Here is a 27877-nt window from a genome sequence, read left to right as displayed (position 1 = left end):
CTCGCGCCCTCCCGCCCGCCTCAGCGCAGTTGGCGGGAGCCGCGTGCCGCTGAGCCCGCCCCCGCCTGAGGCGGCGGCCGCGGGAGGAGCGGGGCAGCCGGTCTCTGCCGCCGCTGCCCGCAGCGCTCAGGAAGGGGCGAGCGCGCTCCCCGCCGCGCCGGGGTTGGCCCCCGCCGCAGAGGCAGCTCGGCGACGCCGGGAGGGAAGCGCCGCTAGCGATGGAGCGCAGCGGGCAGGCGCCGCCGCCGCCCGCTGCTCAGCAGGTAGCCGGGGGCTAGGATCGGCGACACGGGAGGTCTGCGCTGGGCTCTCGGGAGGCGGCGGCGGCGGGGTGGGGGGGGGTGGGGGTGAGTGGGGCGGCTCTCCGCGGCCAGGCAAATCTAGCAGGATTCACCTAATTTCACTTCAGCTTCCTCGGCCCGTTTTCGGGGCTGGGCGGTGACTTCGAGGGGCGCCGGGGCCGCGTTGGCGGTTTGGGCGCCGCGGCGTTTGCTGTTGGCGGATTTATAGCGACGAGCGGTGCCAAACGCCCGCGGCGCGGTGCCGCTGCAGCCCGCCTTCCTCGTCTGGGCTAACGGGCCGTTCGTGGGCAGCAGCGTCAGGTCTGTTCAGTTTTTCCTTAACTTAGAGTGCTCGGATTGCTCCTACGAGCAGTGTGGGGAAGAAAGTGCTGTAAGTGCCACCAAAAAAAAAAAAATTAAAAAAGGAAACTGATGGATCTGATCCTCGAAAGTTAGGAGAACGATGGCTGTTTGACTGAAGTAAAAATCAGGCTCACATGAATACCAGGCTTTGAGCATCCTGCCTCACGGGGGGCCCACTACCATCAGCGCGATGGCAATGGCCGTTGCTGTCCCGGTCTGCAGCCGATGCCTGGGAGAGCTAAGCCACAGGTGGCCTCCGTCACCACCATGGTAGAAACCTCTTCTGGGCTGCCCATGTGGTGCCTTCTCCCTCGATGGCGACATTACAAGAGGCGAGCGCGTCCTGTTAGCTTCTCCCATGGCACTCATGATCTTTACAGCTCGCTAGTCCGTCTCCCGACAGTTCTTCCCTCTTCCCCAGTCTGCAGTGCGCGTACATGTTCAAGAGCTCTAGTCTTCATGCAGGAGCCATTTCACATCCGTTGTGGGTTTTGGTTTTTTGGGTTTTCTTTTTTTTTTTTTTTTTTTTTGTTTTTTTTGCCAGTTCTAAAGCATCTTTTTAAAGTGCGGAAGGGACCGAAGTTAAAGGCAGGGTTTGTGAAAGAATTTTTTATCTCTGCAGCAAATACTGCGTTCATTTTCTATTAACACCTGAAAAGAAAGAAACTAGACTGTTCCGGTTCAATGCAGTTGCACGTGTACTGTGTTGTAAATAGCAGAAAATATGAATAATTGGAGAGAGAATTACAGTGATGCTGCTCAAATCAGTGATGAAAAGACTCAAATCTGAAAGACAGGCAGCTCAGGGTGAATACATTGCAGGCCTGTAAAACTGCACGCAGCATGGGAAGGACAAGTAGGAAATGATGATTCATTGTCTCTGATACAAAAGTTGAGGCAGAAAGTTAAAATATTTAATGGCAGATTCAGAACGAGATCTGCCTCTTTATATAATGTATAGTTAAGCTGTGGAACTCACTGCTGCAAGACATTGCAGATACTAAAAGTATACTTGGCTTCAAAAGGGGCAAATTCAAGGAGAAATCCATTAAGGAATGTAATGCACCAGGAACATTTCTGGTTCAGGAAGTCCAGGATTTGCAAACTGATGTAAGCTGGGACAGTATACCATAAATTACTTGCTAACTAAATATTTTTCTTGTTATACTCTTCCCTAGGCGCCTTGTATTGGCCACTCTTGAAAATGGGATACCAGGCTATATGGGCTTCTGGTCTGAAGCAGTGCTACTATTCTTATGTTAGTATGGCTTAAAGATTAAAGGTTCCATATAAATATTTAGCTTTTCTTGAGGCACTCTTATGCTTGTCAGCTTGTACCACTATCTTCAGACTAAGATTTGTCTGTCACTTTAATTTTTTTCTTTCCAGGAGCATTGGTAACAGGCATCTCAGTTTGTATTGCCTACTATATGTATTAAATAGGCTCCTGCGTCCCTGAGGTTGGAGATGAAAATAAAATCAGTGTGTTCTGCTATTGCAGAATAGAGGCAGGCATTTTCTTAATTATCTGTACGTGCCTCCTTTGAATCACATAGTCTCGTTTCAAATACTGGCCTTCTAATGGATGATATTAAAATATTCTCTGTCAGTAGAGTGGTGATCTATGTAGAAGACCAGTACATGCTTATGAAGAGATAATTTTTGAAGATAAGAACTTTAATTTTCAAAACCATTTGCTACAGATCTGCGTGTCTTGAAATTTACTTTGAAAGCAGACTTTCTTATAGAAACTTTCTGGGGTTAGCGAGAGTTACAATGTCATTGATATTCCTAATAAGCTAAACCATGGATTGAGATAGAAAACTGCTTGATAAAACGTTGAATTAGAGCACCTTCAGGTGTTGCCATATTCTAATAGTAATTTATTGAAATAATTTTCCTGATTCAGGGGCTTAGTTTTACTGACCAGTGAGATCAGTCAAAATATTTTCAAATATGCTTGGTTCATATTTCTGCCTTTGGAGCAAGGCTTCAACTAAAAAGCTCTTTGTGTAACAGCCTGCCTCCAAGTTTATATACATCTCTGTTCTTCCACTTATATTCTCTCAGAGAAGAGTTTATTACAGAAGATTATGGATCAGGCTTATAAGGGAATCAGGTGCTTAACACTCCTTTGATTTCTCACGGAAAAAAATGGGATTTGGATGTAAAAGTACCTCTACAAATCTGAGTCTATGAAAACATACTAAAAATTTTGGTCTTGAATTGACTGTGTTAAATATGTGTAAAATCCTTGTTCTCACCTATTTTTCCATTGTATAATACTAATATTGTCTTCCTGAAATAGATGGCAACAGATGACCAAACAGCCCTGGTCATTAAGCCCAGGAATAAAAGAGGAAACAGTGATTGGGCATCAGCTGGATTTAACATTATCAACTCTATCATAGGATCAGGCATTATAGGTGAGTATACTTCTCTTCATTATATTTTGAACATTTTGAGCCTTTTTTATACGTGCATCCAATTTTGCAGCAAAATAAACCATCCTCTTGTTTTCTGCTGTTGTTCCTAAACATTATTCTCTATTACTTAAAGATGCAGCGGTGTCAGCTGAGATCAAAGGTCTCATTCTGGTAAAGATCCTACTGGCTTTTTTGGCATATTGACCTGAGTACTGGTTGAGCAGGTGCTGGCTGAGCTTTAACTCTAGGCAACCCTTTGTCCCTTAAAAATAATTTTTCTGAGGTTGTGAAGTATACTGAGAAGCCTTGCACTGTCTTAGTCCAATCTGGGAGAATGATAGCAGGGCACTGTTTGGGTTTTTTTGCGTGTGTTTGTTTGTTTGTTTTAATCTGAATATTGCTTTATTTTAGTCATCCCCTACAAGGAGTGTTTGGATAGGTTCTTCTGTAATCTCATTTGTTTTTTCATTTACAGGATTGCCATATTCAATGAAGCAAGCTGGCTTTCCCTTAGGAGTACTGCTTTTATTTGGGGTTGCCTATATCACAGGTACTGTAAAAGCAGCTTCTATCATAAAGTGGAAGTAAGACCTGCACAGATTCGTTGTCTTTGAGCTTTATGATAGCTAAAAAAGTATACCTATGAATTAATAAAAATGAAGGATTTTTCGCTTACCTCACTAATCCCCTGAGCAGATTAGAAGTAGAGAACTATGCTGTATAACATATAAAGCTGTTTTTGTTTGCATTTTATATTTTGGTGAAGCCTAGTTTTCTAGACTAGGTCAAGGTGACATTTGGAAGAATGGCTTTTATTTGTGTTTCATAATTACCTGTTTATAGTCCACTGTTTTTACCCTAATTAGGGGGGTTAACCTTGGCTAGGTTATATTTCACTTGTTTTAAATATACCCCAGAAATAAAACCTTTGGCTGGACTACGATTCTGAGTATTTTATTTAATTATCATTTAGCAAAAAAGGATCATAGGCTTACCTTCAAAAGGGGCCAACTTTTGGACTCACATGATAAATAAACTTTAATATAAGTAAATCCATTGGCTTCAAAGGAGCGTTTTAGTAAAGTCATTGCAAATGCAAATTCAAAAACAATGAACCAAGTCGACCTAAGTGGCACAAATTCTGTTGCTCGTAGGCTGGGCAGCAGTTGATGCTTTTCTTGGCTTACTAATATCATTTAAGGGTCCATATATATGATCAAGGTTTGACAAGAACAATATAACATAAAGAATATGGAGAATTTTCACTATGGCTGATAGCAAATCAGCCATAGTGCATTAATGCATATTGCATAATGAAATATTGCAATGCATATTGCATTAATGAAAGCATGCATCCTATCATAAGGGTTCAGAAATTAAAGTTCCTTTTTGATAGGAAATTTGATTCATGTCCTTTGCGCTTCTGTGTATTTTGAAAACTTTATAGCCATAGGCCCAGGACATGTGAATTAAACTCATCATTTTGCCATATTAAAGATGGGACTCTTATAATTTGCTTGCGCAAAATATATTATAACTTCCTGACTTGAAGTGTTTCAAGTGTAGGATAAAGTACATTACGTCAGCACTTATTTTTCCCAGTCTTCACTGAATAATGAGTGCATAATTGTTATTTAGAAACTTTTGCTGTATTTCATTTTTGGGAATGTTTTTGATTGATCCTGGGAACATTCCTAAATTGCCAAACAGATGCACTATTAGATCATTTAAGTATAAATGTGTTTTCTAAGTTCTGTGGATCTAAGATCTCTTGCTACAAAGTAGTATTTCTTGTACAAGATCATCTCAGCATGCAACTTAATTGATAGTGTACATTTCTGTATTTCTGCTTCTGTCTGCTGCTAATTATAGTGGAAGTGAGTATATACTGTGCAAGAATAGCATGTGCTTGGGGGAATCTCTTTGGATTGTTTTTCTTATTAACATAGAGTAGCAATCTCCTTTGTAATGATTGTGAAAACTTCACAATTGGTATGTGAAATTGAACTATGCACAATTTACAGCTGTACTCAGCAGATTTTCAAAAAAAGTCACAATTTCAGTCATTCCTAGAAGACAATAAACACTGATACTGTTAACAGAAAGAAACTTGCTATTGCAGCATAGATTACAGGCTATAAGTGAAAGCCAGATGGATGAGGAATAGACAAGGTCTAGCCACTACCTGTCAAGACATATCTGCACTGAGGTAATAAATTCTGTTCTGTAAATAATCCAGACTGGAAAATCCCTGGGTGCTCAAATAATTACTAAAGCACAGCTTGAAATAACAGCAGTACTTGATAGAATTCTTCATACAAGGTTGAGGTTCAATCGGGGAGCAATTCTACTTATGACCTGAGCTCTGCCTCAGGGCATATTGTGTCATACAAGAAAGTGGCTCAGTTTGAAGGGCATTCAGTCTCTGGATTTCCTGATAAATCACTTTGTGTATGGTTTGTTTCAAAGAGTACTCAATAAAAATGGTTAAAATACATTTTTATGGCAAATAATGGAGAAGTCACAAAATACTGACCGGACCTTTTCTTTTGCAGACTTAACTAAATAGCAGAGTAAACTGATCCAGAGCTCTAGCACCATAACACAGGCAGTCCTCATATTCTGCTGCACTTCAGGATATAGTGGCATGTACCATCTGTTCAGGAGCCCTCCACATTAACTGAATCTTCTTTGTTTTTGGTGCTTGTGACAGTTCTTATTGCCTTTGACCATACTGGAAACCAGTGAAAATGAGGTTGCTTCTGCTGTCTTAACTCACAAAAGCTGGAATCTCCCTCCGGTATAAGCCTACAGCTTCTGGCTTTGCTGGATTGAAATCCTTTGTAAGGAGACTTCTCTTCCCTGCTCTTCCCAATGCCACTATTCTCCTTTTCCCTTTTTACAGATTTTGTTTGTTTTTTAAAGAGTGAACAAGCTAAGCAGTAACCAACATACTGTTTTTAATAATAATTTTATATTTTAACAGATTATTCAATTATATTACTGATCAAAGGAGGGAACATCTCCAGTACGAGCACCTATCAAGAGCTGGTCAAAAAAACATATGGTCTTACAGGTTATTTAATTCTTTCAACCCTTCAGTTTTTATATCCATTTATTGGTAAGATCACATAAAATATAAATGTTTAAATTTTATAAATAAATATCACATTTGCATTACCTTATCCTTCAGCAGTTAAGTATGAAGAACTCTGAAGAAAAAAAAAAAAGAGTGCATATGTCTCTCCCTTTATTTTTTTAAGTAACTGAGAACTGAAGAATGACTTAAAGATTAATGACGAAAGTAGCTATCAGAAATAGCAAAGAAGAGACTCTACTAGAATGAGTAACAGCACAGATTTGATGTGCCTGCAAGAAAAGGAAAATGTGATTTTTCGGAGTGTATCAAATTAATATTTGCAGAATATGTAGACAAGTGTTAACGTCTATTATTGATAAGCCTGATTGGACCTCACCTGACTGATCTCACAGAATATTCTGTGCGATCATTATTCTTCAAAAGCATGAATTCAGCCTGATGCCCAGTGAGCTACTAGGCAGTCAAGGCTCCATTGTACAAGAAAGAATAAAAGAAATTGGCTTGTTTTGCTTACCAAAATGGAAAACTGAAACAGAATTTATTTTTTTATGTTGGGGGAAGAATGGAGGAGGAAACACTAGTGAGGAAGAAGAGTAATTTTTGCTGTTTGGGGAAAGAACAAACAGGTATAATCTGGGCAAGAATTAATTAGGAAGTTGGAAAAACCAATATTCTGAATTTGTCCACTAAAATAGCAGTGTAATTAAATCAAATCTTAAATGAGCTTGCTGTTTTAATACACGGGACTGCAAGAGGTGGTGACCTGAGATACTGAGAATAGACTCAGTAACCCCATAGGTCTCCTCAGAGCAAAATTCCTACTTTGGGAATAATCAATCTAATATCATTATAAGTGGCTGACATTCCTAAGAGAGTCAGATTACTGTTACTGCAGGCAACCATGTGGCTTTTTCTCATTAATTATTGTATAAAGGTATATCCCTAAAACTGGAATCATCACTTCTAAAAATGCTGTTCCATTACTATTGACTTAATTGTTGCTTTATTGAGAAGAAAGTTGTAAAAATCTCAGACCTTACCAGGGAACTAGTTATGCATGTGTTTGTGCTTCAGTTTATAGAAATAATGTTAATGATTTAAGTATTCACTGTTATGAAATTGTGTGTGTGTAAGTTAAGGTGAGGTACATATATGTATGCTATATGAATGTACAAAGAGTGAAGATCATATGTGTATCTTTTATATACGTGTGTTTGCATATGTTTATGCACACACATGCATATTTTAATGTAGGTAAAATATGAATGTTAGGACTACAGTTTTTATTAATGAGAGAAAGAAATGGAAGTCCATATTAGATATCTTTATCTATGTTTGTTTTCTCCTCCTTTCTTCTGGCTGAAAGATGACAATAACTTTTTGCCTGGGCTGGGAAGTTCTGTGCATATGATTGCAGAATGGATTATTAAACTAACATGGAACTTGGTTTACTGAATAGAAAAGAGAAGTTGAAAATAGACTGACTAAGAATTTCTGTTAGAAATGAACAAGGCAATTTTACAAGACACCCCCCCCCCCCATTTTGAAGTAAGTGTGTTTGGCAAGACTGCATTACAGCCTTGCTCGTCAGACCAAATTCTTTTTCAGGTTCTACCTGTTAAAAAAGCAAAAATAGCAGCCTTAAAGAATTCTTGATTTTTTTTTTTTTTATTTTAAACCTAAAACTTGAAAGTTGTTGGTGCTAGTCAGAGTTTGTACAAGAGGGAAAGTGGCATATAATCCTGATGTCCACAGTATATGCTTATTAAGTGTTTATCAAATACCTAAGTACTTATCAAATAGGTCATATTTGACTTGTACTAACGATGCTTTTTTTTCTTTAAGCTATGATTAGTTACAATATAATAACAGGAGACACTTTAACTAAGGTTTTTCAGAGAGTTCCTGGAGGTAAGATGCATTTAAGTATTTGGGAAAGGGGAAAATTTATAGTGTACATACTTAGGGATTGGCATACTGTTAGACTGAAGGCTTATCTGCTCATCATTTTATTTCTGAATTATTTTAAATATAGTTTAAATTAAGATACTATCTTCCTTCTTTTTCTATGAATTGAGAATTCATGAGGATCTAAAAGTCATATTAGTGTGTTGTGTGGGGGGAAATGTTTTTGTCAAAGAAAAGCTATGAATCCTAGACGTTGGTTGTCTTTGGACCCTGTGACAGTGAAGAGGCCTCTTGCTTCAATGAAAGACAAAGCAAATCTGAGGGGTCTTCCTCAGTAGTGTGATTACAAGATCATCAATGTGCTTAACTTCACTGTCATATTTTGTGGATATTTGCTATAATAATCATTGTTTTAAAAGCAGTTCTGATATTCATCTAGTAATTAATTCTGGATGACTTGCAGATAATATAGTTGATTTAATGTGTGCTTAAGCATATCTGTGTAGGTAGTTGTGAACTACATATGAAGCTTTAGTTCTCTTCTAGGTATTCACTGTAAAAACAGATGTGGCATTTTGAGATTTTACCTTACGTACTTGTTAGCATTCCAGTGCTGGGAGCTTTCATTCCCACACAGAACCAGTTGAGCAATTTGTGTGCATGTTTGTCATCTGCTTTAGTACAAAGCCAGCCAAGTTCAAACATTCCTCACTGGTGAATTAAACTAAAAAGGATGTTTGTAGTGAAGTGGAAACAAGTATTTGTATGAACTGTTTGACTTCTTTAGGGGGACCATAATTTACAGCAGGTATATAAAGCCTGCAAGGTGTGGATAGTTTTAACTGTCACACGCTGTTCTTCAGTGAGGCCGATAATGACAAAAAATATCTAATATGACTTCTGTAGTAGGGGGAACCCTTAGCATGGCACATCTTTTCACCTGGCTGATAGAATGCTCTCCTGGAAAGTGAGAGATGAGGCATTACAATTTCCTGCAGAAAAGAGGGAACTGAATGCAGGTTTTCTGTGTCAATTGCAAATCACTTTCCAGCCAAAATTATTCAGGAAACTTTGATTCAAATCCATGAATCACTGTAGTCTGACTGAAACAGATGCACGTTATGCTCAGTTGCTGCTGGCTTGAAAAAAATATCCAGTTGCAGATAAAAAAAACCACTGGCTTCAGGGAATGTTATGACAAATACTCTCAATACCTACGCATGGTAATCTGTGTTGTGTTAAGTGACATCAAAAAGGAGGTGCCCAAGAGAAACCCCTAAATGAGCTTATCTTAGGTTCCTTCTTTATGAATTTGCTTATCTTGAAAGTAGTAGAATGGTTTGCTTGCAGTCTACCAAGGTTGACTCAGTCATGATGAAAGAGATGGTTAATACTAATTTACGTGTACAAATAGCGGTTTACCAAAGTTTGATATAGTATCATATCCCATGTGTTATTATGCACTTAGTTTGAGTTTGCAGAATTCTTACGGTTATGCATGTGCTGTGTATGTCTTTCTCAAGCATAACTAATGCCTAGTTTTTATTTCAGTATTGCTCAGCTTGAAAAAGGTGATAAAAACATAGTGTGTATTACTGCTAGCCTTTCAAATCTAACTAATTTGTTTCTCGTGTGAGTTTGAGAGAAACAACATACAATTTTCTCTTTTGTTTTAGGTGGACCAGACAATGTACTTACTGACCGTCATTTCATAATTCTTTTTACCACCATCATCTTTACCTTGCCTCTATCTCTGTATCGTGACATAGCAAAACTGGGAAAGGTAAATAATAATAGCAGTTGGGTTTTAATTTTTTTTTTTTTGGTTCACTTTTCTATATGCCATTAGAACATAAGCGCAAGTCATGACTTAAGGTATTTGCGTTGCATTACATCTGACTGGAATCTGTTTTATAGTTCAGTCTGTCTTCTGTCCCAAGAAATATCAGAAAGTTTTGGAGAGTCCAAACAAAACATTAATCTCCAAAGAAAAAGCAATGAGTCATTGGATTTTCCATTTACTGTTGATAGAAATCACTGGGTAATAGAAGCACTGGGTGATATGGGCTTGATCTTGAAATACTGAGCACTGTTGATTCCAGGTGTTTAAATGGGAAGTCTCTGTTAGAATTAGAGATACAGTTGCAATAGGCTAGTTATAAATAAGCAGTTGTCCTGGATTTTCTTGATTTCATAAGTATTTGATGTTTCTGGTATTTAGAAACTTGTTTATTAATTGTTCCTTTTTAAAGCAAATTATGCTACTAAAAAGGAGAACCGTGAGCAGCTCACAAACTAAGTTGTGTTTTTTCCATACAGGTATCTCTTATTTCTCTGATTTTGACAATTGTCATCCTGGTTATTGTGATGGTGAGGACAGCAACATTCAGTCCACAAGTGTAAGTACTCTTTCAGTTGTCACAAAGCGATTTTTAAGCCATATAACCTATTATATGGCTATTATTTATATGCACATAGTTTTGGAACATGGCTGTCTTCTTTTGGGAGCGATAGATATTTGAAGAAACAGGCCCGTACTAATAGTAATACAAAATGAGCTACTAAAGCATACTTGTATGCATCTGAGGGGTGAAAAGGGGTAAAATCACAAAAAGTCTCAAAAATTGCCAGTGAGTTGGAAGTTGCAGGTGATATTCCTAATTTATAGTATGTGAGGTTGCCTAGCGTTTGGAAGTTCTTAATTTTTGTTCATTATTGCCATCTGGCCTATATCTATAATCTTAAAATAGATAGTATTCTAGGAATAGTTCATTTTTTATTAATCACTTCATAATAAAAATTGAATACAAATAAGAAAGAGGAAAATGTGAACAACACTAATAAAAACATTATTCAGTCATTTGAGGAAAGCAATAAAATGAACATGTGAAACGGTTTTCCAGCATTCTGTATTTTCCTGAAAGTAATGTTTAACACTGGAGTGTTCCAGACACTGAATGTGTGCTGTGGCTTGTTTTTTTGTGTAGTTTTTTAATTGAATTTTAAGAAAGCGTTATGAATCTAATATCTTTTCTTCATGGCCTAAGATGTCTGCTTTATCTCTTTTAGCTAAACAGACTCCTATCAAATGTGAAATTATTTTGCAAAGAAGACAGACTGTCTGTTTCTGGTTACACTTTGTATTTATTAGAATAGTTTACATAGTATTTCCAGTGCTTCTATAAGAAGTAGATTCTTCCACCATGATTGTATCAGCAGTGTCACATGTAACCATACTTTTTTCTTACTGCAGTGATCAAGTGGGCTAATTGTAGGGCATTCATATTTTAATGCTGACAAGATAGTTAAAATAGCAGCTTTTAAAGTTGTAATAGAGAAGTGCCCATCATCCACAGAAATGATCCACTCAGAATCATGTGGGATTTTCTCCCTCCCTTTCTTCACTGGAGCAATATATTAAGCAAGGTGTTTTTCATAGTGTGCATCTTAAATGTGTATTTGAAAGGGAAATCTCAAAACCTGCTAAAAAAGGAAGCTATGTATAATGGCTACTGGTGATCTTGGTATGGTAACATTTCCTCTTAACAGTGGTGGTGCATTGGAAAATACAGAATGTATGGCTTTATTTTTTCTTACCATAAGTAATGCTGATTTTTGAGAGATTCTTGGAGTCTTATTGTTAGATGTTTTTTTAATGCTGTAGACACTTCTCCATTGTTCCTTTACACTTCTTGTTTTCAAAAATTAATCTGGCAAGGTTTTTTCTTTTTAGTGAGAACAAAGAACATAACTTTAAATTTCATACCTTCTGAAAAGTGTACTTTTTGTTCCAACTTCCACATTTTTATTGAACATATTCAAAAGTGCTGGACTTGGGTCAGATTCCAGTGGAACCCCATTCAAAAATCCTCCCACTTTGATTACTACTCTCTGAGGAGTAATCAGTTTTTACCTGCCTTTTACTCTAGACTTTCAAAATGAAGATTATTCCCCCTCGAGAGGTATGATGATTATCTGGGGATGATAAACTTTCTTTTTGCTTAAAAGGAGTGCAGTTTCTACTGGGAGGTAATATCTGTTATTAGGCCAACAGAGGTTATTTACTCTGCCAGAAACCTCCACTATGTTGTGCCAGACCACCAGAGAAATTTTCACTACTTGCAATGATTTGATATTTTAACAATGATTTTTCTTTTTTTAATTGCTTTCAGCATAGAGAGAGTTGTTCAGGGACAGTATGAGAGTGTTACTTTTTTGTTAGTCTGCAGGAAAGAAATACTGTATTTGTGAAGAGAGGGTTATTTGGTTTAATTTATTTCCTCTTTACGATGAATATGAAACAGAGGTACTTGCTTTTGATCAGTATCATCGCTGTAATCATTGTTGTCTGAAGAACATAATGTGTCTGCAGATAACATCCAGTGTTCTGAATCTAGAGCTTACCCTCAGTAGTTTTAGATGTTGGATAAAAATACAGTTAGATGATACTTTATTTCCATCTGCTTGTAGCTAGATATCTTTCTAACATGCTCTTAAACAATGGGTTAAGATTATCTCAAACTGTAAATGTCTTCAGATACATTAATACTGCATAAAGTAAGTTCCTTGTTCAGAGATGAAATCAACATTCATTGTTTTAGAAGGCAATATTTTATGTAACTTATAAAGATGGATCATTTCAACTTGGTGTTTTTGAAAGAATGCCATGATGTCAATGTCTGCATAATAAATAAATCTCCAGGAAAAGCTTCAAGAGCATCTGTTACACATAAATGGGATGTGAAAATTACCCAACTGGCAGCTGATCACAGGGATGAAACACCAAGTGTTCAGGAAAATAACTTGAAAGTAGAAAGTTGTTTACTGTTGGATTATTTAGAAGCAAGAAAGAATCAAAGGTAAACTTTAATGTATGATGAAATTTAAAAAATAAAACCAACACTACCTTGTACTTACAGAATTGTCAAGTAATTCATTAAGCAAAAAGGAGAATTAAAGCAACTGCAACTCAGTGGGACTGTGACAGATATCACTTTTCCTTCTCTTTGTTCTTCAGTGACAAGAATGACTTTGATTAATATGAAATTCAAGGTTGACCTGAACATTAATCATTTCCTCTCTGCTATGCTGATTCAAGTTATATTCACTGTCTGTAACTCTTACAGTTTAAATCAAAACAGAAGGATATTCTACCTTATTTCTGCAATAGAACTGAACCCAGGTTTTACAGTTAGTCTGTTTCCTCAATGTCTAAATCATTGAATTAAACCTGAATTTGTCTGCCATGTACTCATCCATTATCAGTCATATCAATAACTGCCTGTTTGAACCTAAATTTGGCTGTTTTGTCCATGATCTTTAATCCAAAGCAGTGGAAGTCTTTTGCTGATTCCAGTATGTAGCTCCCTTCAGTCAAAAGTGTGACTTCTTCCTCTTTACAAATTCACTTTCTTATTTCAGTGGGTCTTTCATATATGTGCTATCTGGGTTAAGGTCAGGAATGTATGCTTCTCTTTACTCTCCTTAAAGATGATTTTCTTCTGATGTACTCTCTATGTCATTTTTGGCAGCATTTCTCCGTAAATGACAGCGCAGATTTCTGCATAGCATAGATCTTGTGATAGGGACTACTTTACTGTAAATGCTTGACAAAAAGAAATAGATTTGCTGTTCTAGACTGCCAAACAAATTTCTGAGTCTTGCTTATGATCTATATGCAATGTGCCTTTTACTGCAAGAGGAGTGTTAACCTTTGCTTGATTCTTTCTTTGTTTTCTTTTTTCTTCTTCTTTTCTCCTATTCTTGCGTAGGTAAACAGTGATCATCTCAAAATGCTTTTTAAATTCACAAGCAGGTTTATTATGTCTTACTTAAGTATACTGAAGACTGAGTAGGGTCATATTTTCTTCACCACTAGGCTTCACCACCTTTCTACAGACAATTCAAATTGTCAATCTGTCTTACTGTTGTCTTACTTTCACTTGAGACTTTTTCCTGACTAAGAACTCCCTTGGAACATATTTTTGTCCAGTCCTTTATTTTTGTTCCAAGAATCACAGTTACGTTACCTCTCAACTTTTATTTTGTGTTACAGCTTCTACCGAATGCTAGGGATACTACAGCTCTCAATGACTGCAGTTAGCATCACACTTCTTCCTGTTATCTTCCATTGTCTTTTGTCTAACTTCTGCTTCTTCTAGAACAGTAAATAATTTTGTGTTTATACAGGCATAGCTCGTTTTATACGCTGAGTGAGGAGCAATAAGGAAAGAAAATTCCTGTTTCTTCAGCTAGCCAGATTCGTCATTCACAGATATTCACAGTTACCACTGTTCTTATGCGAGCAGCAGTTGTGATCTTCTCCTAACTATTCCTGACAAGAAGGTAGGTAAAAATGGGTCAGAGCAAAGGTCCATCTTGTCAAATTGCATCTTTGATGGGAGCAGCAGAATGCTCTGAGTGCTTATAGAGAGGACTTAAGAAGCAGAACAGGTATAGTGTGATGTAATATTCTCCTGATAGGCTCTTTTTTGCCTTGATCTGTGTGTGGGGGGGTCCTTATGTCTGGACCACCATATTTACCAATAGGTCTTTTCTTTGTGAATTTTTTAAGTCTATGTGAACCCTTTTATATTTTTGGCCTAGAAGTATGTATTGCATGGAATATTGTCATATAAATGTCTTGCTTGAAGCTTCATACCTGGTATTTCTGTTAGGGGCCTTTGGTCTTGCGAGACATTCTAAGTAATTGCTCACTGTGCAGCTCTTCCATAACTGACCATTAGCATTTCCTGGCTCAGTTTTCTCTTTCCCAATCTGAAGTCTTAATTGATATAGACTCTCTTTTGGCTTACCTACACCCTTTTCCAGAAGCATATATATCCTGCAGACTGGACATGGGGGAGATTTAGTGATACCATCACAACTCTGGAGCTCTTGACTCTTACTTCTGAGCTCTCAGAAATTAAATTTCTCATCATGTTTTCACTTTATAGTTTATGTATGACATCTGTGTGAGATCCCTCTACTGCTAAGGTGTGAAAATGTTTTTCAGAACATACACAACAGTATATGACTTACTGTGAGAAACACTTAACTATATACTGTCGCATGTGTCATGCGTGCATATATGCACATATGACACTGCAGTATGCTGGTAGTGTTCAAATCACGGATATGAAATTCCATTCTAATTGCGGAATGGTGGAGCAAGCAATTCATCTTCTTACATTGTTAATTAGGATTTTGTTCTTCTGGATTTTTTCCGAAGTAGTACTTCTAATCTGAATTTTGTGTCATTCAGTCACAAGGCAAAGCTATATTTCGGTCTGCATATTACTTATGCATAAGCCAGCACTCTGCAGGGAGAAAACTAGCTCCTTTTTTTTTTTTTTCTAATTGATTATTTGGAAGTTTTAATCAGAATGTTTCAACTGAAATTCACATGCTTTCTACATTTCATTTTTCAAATTCCTATTTACAGGAGCTTACTGTATAGATATATTAAGTGCAAAGGATACAACATTTCACAGAAATTACATGCTTTGAATTAAAGTAGTTTATGATTGTCATCAAAATACATTTCAAACAAAAGTATTTTTTCTGTGCATTTAAAAATATTTTAATAATTATGAATAGAAAAGGGGTCCAGAAACTTTTGCAAATTCTGTCATCGATGGAAAATGAAAATCTCCTGTCTATATGCTTGACATCGAAACTGACCTCTAGTGGTTATAGAACTGAACTGTTGTAATGTTAGTTTTAAATAAGCTAGCTCTATTTTGTGATATTACTGATTTTTCACATCTGGCAGATAGAGTCATTTTCTGAAAAACAGTATATACAGAGTTCTGAATATGAATTGTCCTCAGTCACCTCTAGTGGTTTGAAATCAGTGGCATCAAGTTAAAAGAGGCTATTCTATAGAAGGAACTACAGTAGCTGTGGCTGGTCAGAAGTCCTATTTCACAGGATAAATGCCTGATCGCTCTGTTTCATCCATGTTGTTTATTGTATCTGCCTGCTGAGTCTGAGAATGTTTTAGGAAGGCCATATTCAGCTACTCAAGAGGGTAGACTGTATGTTAACAGTGGTCAAGACCATATACTACATCTGAGATCAAAAAACTAAGCTTGGTTTTGATGCTGAGGTCCCATTCACTTCAAAGTTAAGCTTAGGAGTCATAGCCTGAGAGCATAGAGGGTGCTCTGTTTGTATCAGAGCTAAATGTACATTGGATAATATAAATTCTGTTTTAAGTTCTCAAGAAACAGTAAGCTATGAGTTCTGAAAAGGAACAAACAATAGCAGTAATATGTTTTTTAATATGATTTAAAAGTTTGGCAGCAGTAAAACCTAATATAACGTATGCCAGTGGGGCAAGAAAAAAGAGCTGATTATCATTAGATGGGGGAGAAAAAAAGCTGCTTTTGTTGTCCTCACAGAACTGGCCTGATTGTCACTGTTTTGCAGGGTGATAAGAAAATAGTAGCTATGGAGGTGGCAGGAGCTTTCCCTCTAAATAAAAATAGAGTAATCAAAATGAGCAGCAGCCAACTTTGTGAGCACAAGCTAATCTACTAATGCATTCTCTGTGCTTTAACATTCAAAAATAAAATGTTCAACAGGCTTGTGAAGTTCATCTGATATTTTAGAAAATTGCAAGTCAGGAAAAAGGTGTTTCCTACCCTTCCTCTTTCCTGTGTTTTAGTTCTATAGTCAGAGATGTTCATGCAGCAAATGGATTGTAACTAAGATTGTTGACAGTTTTTGGTAGTCCTTCTTGAAGAATTACAATCACCTCCAGTCCAAAATAGTGGGCGCGTCTTAGAGGAGCAGATATGGAGGATATTATCTTCTTTCTTGCCTGATTATAAAATCAAATGTAAGAAAGTATATGGAGTATTTTATCACTCTTGGGAGCTCATAGGATCCCTTCACTATGAGGAACACCTTCTCATGAGCAGTTGTTACATTAGGCAGAAGGTTTGAACAGGTATAAATCAAGACAGACTGTCTCGCTTGATTTATGGCCCAGGAAGAAAGCGTCTCTAGACTCTATGGATTACCTGTGCAGATTCAAAGGAAGAAACTGTCTCTAAATAGTCAGAAGAGACTTTGAGTTAAGATAACCTCAGCCAGGAACTGCTTTTACCTTCCCAACTGCTGTTTCTTGATATATGGAGACTTTAAGAGATGTTTTATTTACAGAACTGATCACTGAAACAGGCTGACATTTTTGGCCATACAAACTTGTCCCAGAAATACTTTTAACTGAAACAAGGGAGGCGAGAAGGGCATCTTAACAGTGTTCAGTTTCCATTAGTGGACGCTGTGGCCTGCTGTGGAGAGTTCTGAGGATTTGATTAGCAGTTTTGTATTACAGTATAGTGTTTTACATTACTTTAATAACTGATGGTTGAAAAGAATAATCTATTAAAACAAATATCTATTTTAGACCCAAATCAGAAAATGCTTGGATATTTGCAAAATCAAACGCAGTACAAGCCATTGGGGTGATGTCATTTGGTAAGTCAGTTTTTCAAATTTTCAGTCTTCAGACTGTTTAAAAAAAGATCAAAATTTTTGGACCTGGAAATCATATATTAATTTTTTCTATCTTCATGTTAAGCTGGTTTAGCAAAAAATAAAGTTGACTTTGAGTCATCCTTAGGTGAATCTAATTGTTATGATTTAAGTCTTTATTCCCATCCACTGTCCGTCCTGTTGTAGAGGCTGGGACATGTGAAGGCAGCTCAAATGTCCAGTTCATAATTCAGATCTTGAAATACCTGTGCCAGTAATTTTAGTATGACTTGTGAACTGGTATGGCTATGACCATTCTCCTTTCTCTTGGATAACCTCTAACAGAAAAGGCTTATACTGGAACACACAGATTCACTAGAGAGCATCTGTTATTTCCCAGAATGAACCTTTCGGATGAATCTCAGCTCGCATACGTTATCCTCATTCTAAAATCCGCTCCTACCAGATTATCTGGTACACTACTTCTTGTTAATGCGGTGGCAATTTGAGGCCTCCCTCTGCTTGCTGCTACCTAAAATGCATGTCGTAGAAAGTCCAAAGTCGCAAATAACTCTGTGGAGTTCAAAAGCTCTGCTGGGCTCTTGCACTAAAGAGGAAAATGGGAGGAGAAAGTGGAAGCTGGAATGGAAGTGTGGATAGGGAGATGAAACAATGTGGCATGTTAGGATAATGTAATCAGAATCACATCAGGCTGAACAGAAAGATCAACCTGTACTGAATCAAACAAGTAAATAAAAGTTCAAGCCACTTATCTTTGCTACTGACTGCAGAATTAATGTTTTTATGTAACAATGAGTGGATTCTATGCTCTCTCTCTCCTGTCTTGGAATATGCACTCCACTATTCTTCTTTTTTTATATACGTATACATAAATTCATGTATTTGCTTTAATTATGATGTGTATTTCAGCATTCATTTGCCACCATAACAGCTTTTTAATCTATGGCTCTCTGGAGGAACCTACTTTAAACAGCTGGTCTCGAATCACACATGTGTCAGTCTCGCTTGCTGTTATTATCAGTGTAGTGTTTGCTGCATGTGGATATATGACTTTTGCAGAATACACAGAAGGTAAACTGCTCAATGCACTTATTTTGATATTCATTGTAATCCTTACGTTTTCACATTCCTAATCTGAGTTATGTTGCTCATACATTATTAGGTGCAGAAGTGCCAAAGCCATATTATGTTTGGAAAGAAATAGCCAGGAGAAACTTTCTTTGTAGGTATCCAACAGCCAAAACAGGGTGCAAAGTCAGCTCTATGCCAAGAGGTAACAAATTCCCAAGCGTAAGTCTCAGTGGCGAAAGTCCCCATCAGATGCTTCCATAATCCAAAGATTTCTGAGGACTAAACATCCGTAATCTATCCACATGATCTTCTAACAGATCAGGAAGAATAAAAATTGCCTACATCTTTCTATAAGGTGCCTGGCATTTATTTCTGTAGGTTTTCTTATATCATTTCCTGCCTGTGTTAATGCAGCATCCTAGCTCTGACTTAGAATGCTTCCTATCTTTACAATAGATTGCTGCTCTAATTAATGCCACTGTCACCTCTGTGTGTGTCTGTTCATTAGCGTATGAATGCAATGTGTATTAACATCAAACACATTGTTAAGGATTTCTTTGCCTCAGATTTTCCTTTATTTAATAATGCCATTTCAAGTTGTAAGAGAGGGTTTCTTAGCCTTGTCCTCTTGTGATGAACAGCAGAATTTAGCTGAGAACAGCGGTGGGGGATGGGAGGCTAGTTGGTCCCTCCTCTTCTTCCCTCCTGTGCTGTTTGTGCAGCAAAATAACTTACCCTCATAGATGCAACTTTCCAGCCAGACTGAGTGCAAACTGACTGAGAGATTTCAAGTGTAGAAAGCTCTTGACTGCAGCTGCTCCTTGGCATATGACTATTCTGTAAACAGATTCCATTTTACCTTCTGTCAAGACCTTCTGACGCTGTTTTCTCTAGAGCACACCTGATTGCTGCTTCAGTGCCATTGTGATCCTAAAAGTAACAAATCATGAAGATAGTATAATAAAAATCAGAGGTAGAAAAGATCTGCTAGATCACTGTTTTACAATTTTTCTGATGTCTCAGGGATCATCATTCCAGATTCTTTAGCATAAACACTAAGCAAAGTGATTATTTGAATTCACTAATCAGGCTTTTGTTAGCAGATACAAAAAGATTTGCTAGTTATACAGCTTATTAGCTGTGATTAGATACTGTAAGGAAAACGCAGTTCTCCAGAGGTATCTCATTGGTCTTCCTTGTGTAATTATCCTTGTCCTCAGAAGAACTTTGTTTTAAAGAAAATGTTCCTTTTACCTACAACTTTTTTTTTAATCTGTTACTGACTTAAATAACCAGCATCTCATACAAAAGCACTGCAAAGGACTGCTATGGGGAAGCTAACACATGACAAACATTACAATGGGTGTATTAAAATATTTTTTAAAGACAGATGCTAATTCAAATAAAAATACTGCTACTGTCAGGTCAGGATGAAGGTTCCTTCTAGATGTAATTTGTGACTAACTATAGTTTCTTGATATGTGTAATGAAAGTAGGTCAGAAAGTCTTAAGTGTCAGTAGAAAGTTGCTCCAGTAACTTACATTTTAAGTTGAAAATATGGAAACGTCATGCAGTTGAAAATAATTCATGTTTTGCTCTGCTTCAGGAGATATATTTGAAAACTACTGTAGAGATGACAACCTCGCTACTTTTGGAAGATTTTGTTACGGAGTTACTGTAATTCTGACCTTCCCCCTTGAATGTTTTGTGACCAGAGAGGTAAACATTTATCATCTTCCTCTAACAATGTTGAGTTCACCGCACTGTTTATACATACCAGTACGTATTGTAACTATAGTTGATGGTTGATATGTAAGAAATATCAACATATCCTATCCTCTTGTATGCAATGAATATGAAGTATTAGATGCATCGCTTGGATTCTGGCAATACAATGCTGTATTGTATTTATTGTAATATTACCCAATATTATCCTAATAATTATTTAATGATAAATATCAGGATAACTGCTACTGTGGTCATTGTGTTGAGAATAGCCGAGTTTATAGTAGATATCTAGTAGATTTACAGTAGATAGTAGATGTGGTATTTATAGTAGATACTTACCATGCTTACTAATTTTTCTCTGTAGAAGGAAATTTGTCTAGCGAGGAAATATTCTTTTCAATAGATAACTTTATTGCAAGTGGTTTAATTCTGTAGCAGGGGAATGAGACGGAAACAGCTATACCCTGAAACTATGATTTTACTAGGACTTTTACTAACTGTTTTTGGAAGAAGAAGAAGAGGTTTTCTTGAAGCAAGGTGGGTAAAGTTCAGTCAATATGTTCCCACCAATTCTTTTAGTTTCCTAAGATTAGAAGATTTGCAACAAGCTGTTTGTTAAAATAAAGAGCAAAAATGAAGTTTTAAACTGTGGTTCTGTTTCAGGTGATTGCCAATGTGTTTTTCCATGGGAACCTGTCAACAATTTTCCATATTATTGTGACAGTAATTATTGTTGCTGTGGCAACTGCTATCTCATTAGTATATGACTGCCTTGGAATAGTTTTAGAGCTGAATGTAAGTGAACCTGAATACTCTTCTATTTAATAAATCACTCTTTAATGAAGCGCGTTCTGAAAAATCCACAGCTCTGCTAAAAATCTATTTAATGCAATATGGTATTTGATTAGAAATGTTAGAGAAGAAAAGGAATTATTCACTGCTTTAAGGTAATTAAAGGAGAAAGGAAATTCAGGGAGACAAGTTCACATGGAGAACTTTTATAACAATTCTGGAGATACAGTAAATAGCTGAGACTACTAAATGTTTTTAAACTGCAGTGACAATCATTAAAATATTCATCCCACCTGGTACTGCAGGGTCAAATCCAATATGTCTTTTTCTAGCCCCTTTTTCTGATGAAGTAGGCAAATTACTCAGTTTTGCTCCCTGTTAAGCTCAAACAGGGAAAAATTGTAGTTCCTATCTCTGTGGTCTCACTACAACTGGTTCTTGGGAGGTTTTTGTTTGCTTGTTTTTGTTTTTTCCTCTCTTTTAGCACAAGGCAGTCATTAGGATTTGCTCTAGGATTTGGTAATCTCATAATCTGTGTGTGATTTTTAGGAGAGAACTAACTATTTCACATACCAGTAAACTTTCCTATATATGGCACTGCCTCATAGCAGAGATGGAGTTTACCATGCAGGCCACAGAAAAGTGCCTTTTGTCTTAAAAAGTTGTATAAAGGTGTTAAAGTTAAAATTCATTTTTGCTGATTGGAACTGCAATTTCATCTACTGAAGTCTTAGATTATTAGTTAACAAAATGGATTTATCAGATGGGGTCAGTCTGTGTGGGCACAAAATGTACATTTAATCAAAAGAAGTCTTCAAAAATGGGTACAAAAATTCCAGTCTACTTTTACGACAAGGGTTGTTTGTCTAAGTAGTTTACTTTCAATTTCAGGTCAGCTATTTTTGATAATGTAAGGTAGGTGTGGGGATCTCATACTTCAGGATATTAAAGTTGGAAAGTGGAGAAAACCTTTTAAGGGCAGCCTTTAGGTTTTTTTGCTGTTGGGAGGGGGGGTTTAATAGAAATAATTTAGAAGTGGCTCCCTATGTCCCTGTTCACTTCACTGATTTATGATTTTCAGCCATATCGTGCATGCCCAATGGAAGCTCGTAGAGCAAGAGGAAGGGAGTTGTTTTTTATGCAGAGTGCAAAAGTCTTCTCAGGAGTCGCATGCCCATGTCATGATACGTGTGCATCATTCTGACCCACAATGCAGTTTATCTACTGCCTGAGCAGTAACGAGTGATTTTGTAGCAGTGATTTAGCAGCTCATGCTTTGACCAGTAGTATAGATCTGGTCTGAATATCCAGATAAGCTACAGATTACCCTCCATTTAAAATAATTACCTACATAGTTTCCTCTCAGTTAATTGTTTCTAAATTATAAATAGCTTAAAATAAGCAGTACTGTTATTGGTCTGGTCAGGATATGTGTTCCCACTGAAATTTCTCCTTGATAGCATCTGTTGGTAGTTCCCTTTCCATCATTTTTTTGCCTGTTTTTACATTACAAATGCATAAAATTCACTTGTGTGTATAGACACCAATAAAAAATATTTGTATATATTCATACATACATGCTTGTCTTGGTCAAATTTCTGAATACTGGTATAATGAACCTTACTAATAATGTGCACATGTATGCCTATGTATGTGTATTTATGTTCAATCACTATACAGTGTAGATAATAAGAATAAATTACATCATTTTGGAGAACTGCCAGTAAGTCTTTCTAGCATGATCAAATACGTACAGTTCCGATTTGTAATGAACTTAAATTGTTTTAAAAAAATCACTCAGAAATAAGTATTCCATGAATGCAGTGTTTTTTCCCAGACAGGCCTGAGTGATTACTCAGTATTCAAGCCAGTAGTTTGTTTCCATTAGAAAGTGAAATTGATAGCCAGGTATTTTAATGGGTAGCTTATATTTTGTGGGCTTTTTAGGGGGGAGGGAGGCATTTGACAGTACAGCTGTGTATGTCTTGAATATAATCCTTGCACTTAAAAGGATTCTTCAGAGTCTTGTTTGCCTCAGTAGAGGAGAAAGAGGAATCAGAGTCTCTACATTACAAAGGAAAAAAGATCTGCTTTCTCAGCAGGCTCCATGCCCAACAAAAGGGCTGTCTTTTGGCTCCTCATCCAATATAGCACTATTGATGCTTCTCTGACTCTGCTTACTTTTTCCCTGCTTTCTGGTTTTAAAACAAAGCACAAACCATTGTGTTTGTTCTGTGGTAAATCGCCAGGGAAACTGTTTGGTTGTGCGGGAGTCAAGGGTCTGCAGACCTACCTGTACTATTCTTTTACTTAGATGGTGGTTTACGTTGCTTCGCATATTTAAAGAGTCTTTTTTTTTTTTTTTATGAAAAAGATACTTGGTATGTTAATTTTATTTTTTTGTGTATACTCAGCATTGTTAATAGTTTCTACCATAAAATATACTTCAGACTATACAAGCATAAAGATATTCAGATTACTACCTCACTATAATTCAATTGAAATAAAGCAGGATGTTCAAGATTTCTGTGCAAAAATGCTCTTTTTTGGCATATAACTTTTATTTTAAGCTGCAGTTAAAAAAAGCAGTAAAAAGTAGAAAGCAGTTAAGCGTGTGCTCATGTCTGTCTCTCTCTAAGAGAGCATTTAAATGGGAGCTGAATTTTTGGTAAGAGAGTTTTCCACTCCTTCAAAGGGAGCTTTGCCTTCATAGGGAAGTTACCCTGAATTAGATTATAAATGCAGATGATTGAATAAGATGTTTCTACTCATTTTTGTGAATGTTAAAAGTAATATATCTAGACTCCTACATGGAATGATCTTAAATATTTCACATCAGTTACAGTGTTCCAGAATTACTACATTTGGACTTGACTTTTATTGTACTTTCGGAGCTGAGAAGCTTCTAGTAACCTTACTAGTTACCTTGACTTAGAAGCACTTGCAACATAAAATATCATTCTGTATCAGCAAACACCAATATGTAAATAAGCCTGAATTATTTCCAGTATTTTTATAGATATTTTTGCAAGTTGTGACTTGGAAAAGAAAATCTTCTATGTAGCAGCACTGGAAAAAGGCTTCTGTTCTCCAGCTTTACTTTTGCTTCAATCTAATTAGTCATTTAAAAATGATATACGTTCTTGTGCTTCAAATCTCAATATACATTCTTACAAAGTTTTTGTTATTGTTATTTCCCACATGCAGGGGGTTCTCAGTGCCACCCCACTTGTTTTTATCATCCCAACAGCGTGTTATCTGAGGCTGTCTGAAGAGCGATGGAACCATTCAGATAACATCATATCCTGCCTGATTCTTGCTGTCGGTGTGCTAGTGATGACAGTTGGGTTTGTTTTGACTATCTTGCATCCCCAGGAATGTAGCCATGGAAAAGAAATGTTCTACTGCTTCCCTAGTAATGTTTCTTTTCACAATAGTACACTTCCACCCTAGGAAATACACAAATCAGCAGACTAGATCAGGTACATCTCCCAGCAAGCTATTTGCTAATTTAAATAAGACTGGAACAAAAATGTGCTAAGAATTCTGAACTGTGTAACTGAATTTGTACACTTGGTTTTACGCTGCAGCCCTTTTCCAGGTAAGATGTGAATTTTAACTTTTGAAATTGAAGTGCCCTGAAATGTATTTCAGTAGGTGTTACTTGAATAACTTGCACATCTATCAAAAAGTCTGCATTTTTTTAAGTTAATGAGTCAGCAACACTGCTTAAACCATAAATGATGTGTTTAGGAATGTAAACTTTTCCCATGATTAATGTCATTTAGTTACTAACTTTATAATTTTTTAATGTGTATTTATTAGCATACTGTAGTATATTTTTAGGAGTCCTGAAACAGAGAGACCCAGCCACATTCTGTTATTAAAACTGTGCTTTGCAATTGAAAGACCCCTATTAATTCTGTTTTTGATTTAGCAGTAATTGTCCTTAAGTGCTGAAAGTATCCCTTGTGCTGCGTCTTCACTCGAGGGCAATTTTATATCCTTTCTGAACTGTAACTGATAGAATTTCTGAACTGTAACTGATACAACTCAACTGTACGAATTACAATTTGTGGTCTTGTAACTGGAAGTTTTTGAATGAATAAAACCACACCGGTGAATTTGCAAAGAATGTTTACTTGAAACTTTTTTTAAATTTTTGATTTGGAGGGGGAACTGTTTGAGATACTTGGGTGGGTTAGTCTGTTCTAATTTCACTACGTAGTCATTTTGAATGCACTGTTTTGTGTGGTGGCTAGGCTAGGTACTGCTGACAGAGAGCTTTTTTCAGCCTTTGAGATCCAACTGTATAGCTAATCTGTCTTGTATGTGAGAGTATTCACTGAATAGACTCCAATTCTTCCACACCAAACAGAGTTGAACTTGGCTAGTATTTCCTCATGACAGCTGGTGAAGAACATTTCAGATGAATCAGGAATGACTTGATAGCTCTCCTGTTCTTTTTTCCCCCCTCATATGATTTTTTTAAAATCTTTTGCTTGAAGTATTTTTATCCTAATTCAAGGTATTAATTATAAGCATCCTTGCTTTTGAAGATCAGTCAACAGAATAATTTATGGGATGCCATCATAGCATTGCTTTTTCAATTTAAAGGTTCTGCTAAGGTTATACTAATATTAAATCAAATATATTTGTTTTATGAAAGACAAGCCTTTCTATGCCTTACTATTTATTTTATAAATGCAGATTTAAAGAAAACTGTTTCATGATGCTTTTTAATTTGGAAAGTGTAGAGTGTGAGGTAGTAATGGTTCATAAAATGTTTGTGTTGCTGATGAAGTTATAATAGTTTCTTTTGCCAAAACTAATTGCATTCATTTCAACGTATAATCATGGATGGCTCACTGGTTTTATTTCACAAACTTGCTGAGTGAAAATGGAGCTCTCCCAAGCATGAGTATACTGAAAAGGCAAAGTCAGATGTCATGGATGCCAGAATTTAGTTAATTGCTGTTTGGCTAATGACTTTATACAAGCTGATTCTTTCCTTTCCAATATTACATAGTATAACTTACCTATATAGAAACTGCAAATAATGACTTGCTATATCCTTTATTGTGACACAGGAGGTCTGAATACAGAAACAAGCACTTTTTTATTATCGTAAAATTGTCATTGCTGTAGTGGATTTTGGAAAAAATAATGATTCCCCAAAAGTTAGAGTTGTTGCCGTGATCAAAAGCAAACAGAAAGCATTTAAGGATATAAAAACAAAGCTCATATAAATGCGACACTAGGTAAGTGTTGATGGAACAGAGAAGAGAGATGGGTAACTTTAACAAAGGAAAAGAGACATCGGCAAAGAGAACAACAGCACTAAAGAATTACTAGAGATTACACCTAATTCAAGCTTCAAGAAGTGTCTTTCTGTGACAAAACAAGGCAAAAGCAGTTATGTAGAAGTTGCTAGTTTTCATGGAAATCCCTGAAAATGAATGAAAGCTAGCACTGAGGTTAATACCTACACTGGCAGGTGTGAAGACAAATTAACGCTGAAGGGTATACTTTAAGTTTGTAGTTTTAGAACACAGGTTGGTTGATAAACAGAAGGGTTTTAGCATAGCTTAAGTGCTGAACAAATCACAACCTGCAGATGACTCCGTATATTTCAGTATGATAAAGCTTTCTTTCTCACCTCAATGTCTCTTCATATTTTTGTCCTGGCTTGTTAACAGTACAGACTGGGGTTTGTCCTAGTTTTGTCAAATCCATTGGGATGCTCTCTCTGGCAGCAGCACGTGCAGGATTTCACCCACCCAAAGACATGCTGTGCACAAAGTGGAAGGAGTGCTGGAAGCAGCAGTGTCCTCAACTGCATACGCTGCAGTGACAGGGCTCCACTGCGTTCAGGGAGAGGAGCTCTTGAGCAGCAATGTACCAGAGGCACCCACTGGCAAGGTTTTCACATCAAAAGCTGATAGTGCAATTCACTGTTTCTTTCAAATTCCTTTCCTCAGCTGAGAAGGCATTTCAGGACACCAGATGTACAATTACCATTCTCACAGGAGTTAAGCAGACAGTTTCTGACTTTGTAGAGCAGTGTATTGCTTACAGATCACCAACTTCTGCATGTTTGCAGAACATTTTCTCTTGAAAGCTTAGCAGATATGCAAATCCCTTGCACTACCAGGGACTCCATTGAGAGAGAGAGAATTTTTCTGCCTCTTCAAGTTTCTCTATGGAGCGAGCAAAATGGATCAGGTTTGCTCAATGGGCATTATCCTATGCATTTTTCACATATGCAATTTCTCTATCTCACGCTGCGCGCAAATTACCTGGATCTGATACTGGAAGGATTTATCTATTTGGTACTTGTGACTCAAAAACAAACAAAACTTGAACAAATGTAGTAAAATAGTAGTAAGGAGATTTATTTGGAATTTCTTCTGTGAACACAGAAGGTAGGGAGAAGGGGACCAATGCGGTAGACTGAACAAGTGTATTGTATGAAATACGAGGCTGAGCACACTCCAACAGCAGGAATGATGGGGAAATCCCTCTTGTGGAGGAAAACGAGCATAATGCAAGAAGACTTATGTTTTTATCGTTGCTCTACTACATGGAGATCTGTTTGAAAAAGCAATTCTTGAGATCCTGCCTAGAAAATGCTGCAAGATTTGTTGCGTGGTGGTGGTGGTGTGTTTTGTTTTTATGGGCCTAAATTCTACAAACTAAA

The 27877-nt window shown here is 36.9% G+C and overlaps 1 protein-coding gene across 6 annotated transcripts; it reads left to right on the top strand.

Moving 5' to 3' along the window:
• On the top strand, positions 1-25306 carry SLC38A11 (solute carrier family 38 member 11). Of its 6 annotated transcripts, none has more exons than XM_026122274.2 (13): positions 1-263; positions 1823-1902; positions 2953-3070; positions 3546-3620; positions 6057-6146; positions 8016-8081; positions 9755-9861; positions 10398-10477; positions 17497-17567; positions 18495-18656; positions 20264-20376; positions 21049-21180; positions 24385-25306. In XM_026122274.2, the coding sequence occupies exons 2-13, from the start codon at positions 1849-1851 to the stop codon at positions 24628-24630; spliced, it is 1314 nt and encodes a 437-aa protein (XP_025978059.1). In that variant the 5' UTR covers positions 1-263; positions 1823-1848; the 3' UTR covers positions 24631-25306. The 6 variants fall into 6 exon arrangements, with proteins under 6 accessions (XP_025978059.1, XP_025977907.1, XP_064370938.1 ...); XM_026122122.2 differs by having other exon boundaries at positions 6057-6191; XM_064514868.1 differs by having other exon boundaries at positions 6057-6191; positions 24428-24519.
• Positions 25307-27877: the final 2571 nt, after the last annotated feature.

The sequence above is a fragment of the Dromaius novaehollandiae genome, chromosome 7 (assembly GCF_036370855.1).
Source record: "Dromaius novaehollandiae isolate bDroNov1 chromosome 7, bDroNov1.hap1, whole genome shotgun sequence".
Lineage (NCBI taxonomy): Eukaryota > Metazoa > Chordata > Aves > Casuariiformes > Dromaiidae > Dromaius > Dromaius novaehollandiae.
Note: the sequence above shows the minus strand (reverse complement) of the source record. Positions and strands in the feature narration are given on the sequence as shown.

Bases quoted from the DNA above. Each gene is read 5' to 3' on its own strand.
- SLC38A11 (XM_026122122.2), top strand. From the start codon at position 1,849: ATGGGATACCAGGCTATATGGGCTTCTGGTCTGAAGCAGTGCTACTAT. The intron at 3,621-6,056 runs GTACTGTAAAAG...ATATTTTAACAG, and splicing joins TGGGGTTGCCTATATCACAG to ATTATTCAATTATATTACTG. The intron at 9,862-10,397 runs GTAAATAATAAT...TTTTCCATACAG, and splicing joins ACATAGCAAAACTGGGAAAG to GTATCTCTTATTTCTCTGAT.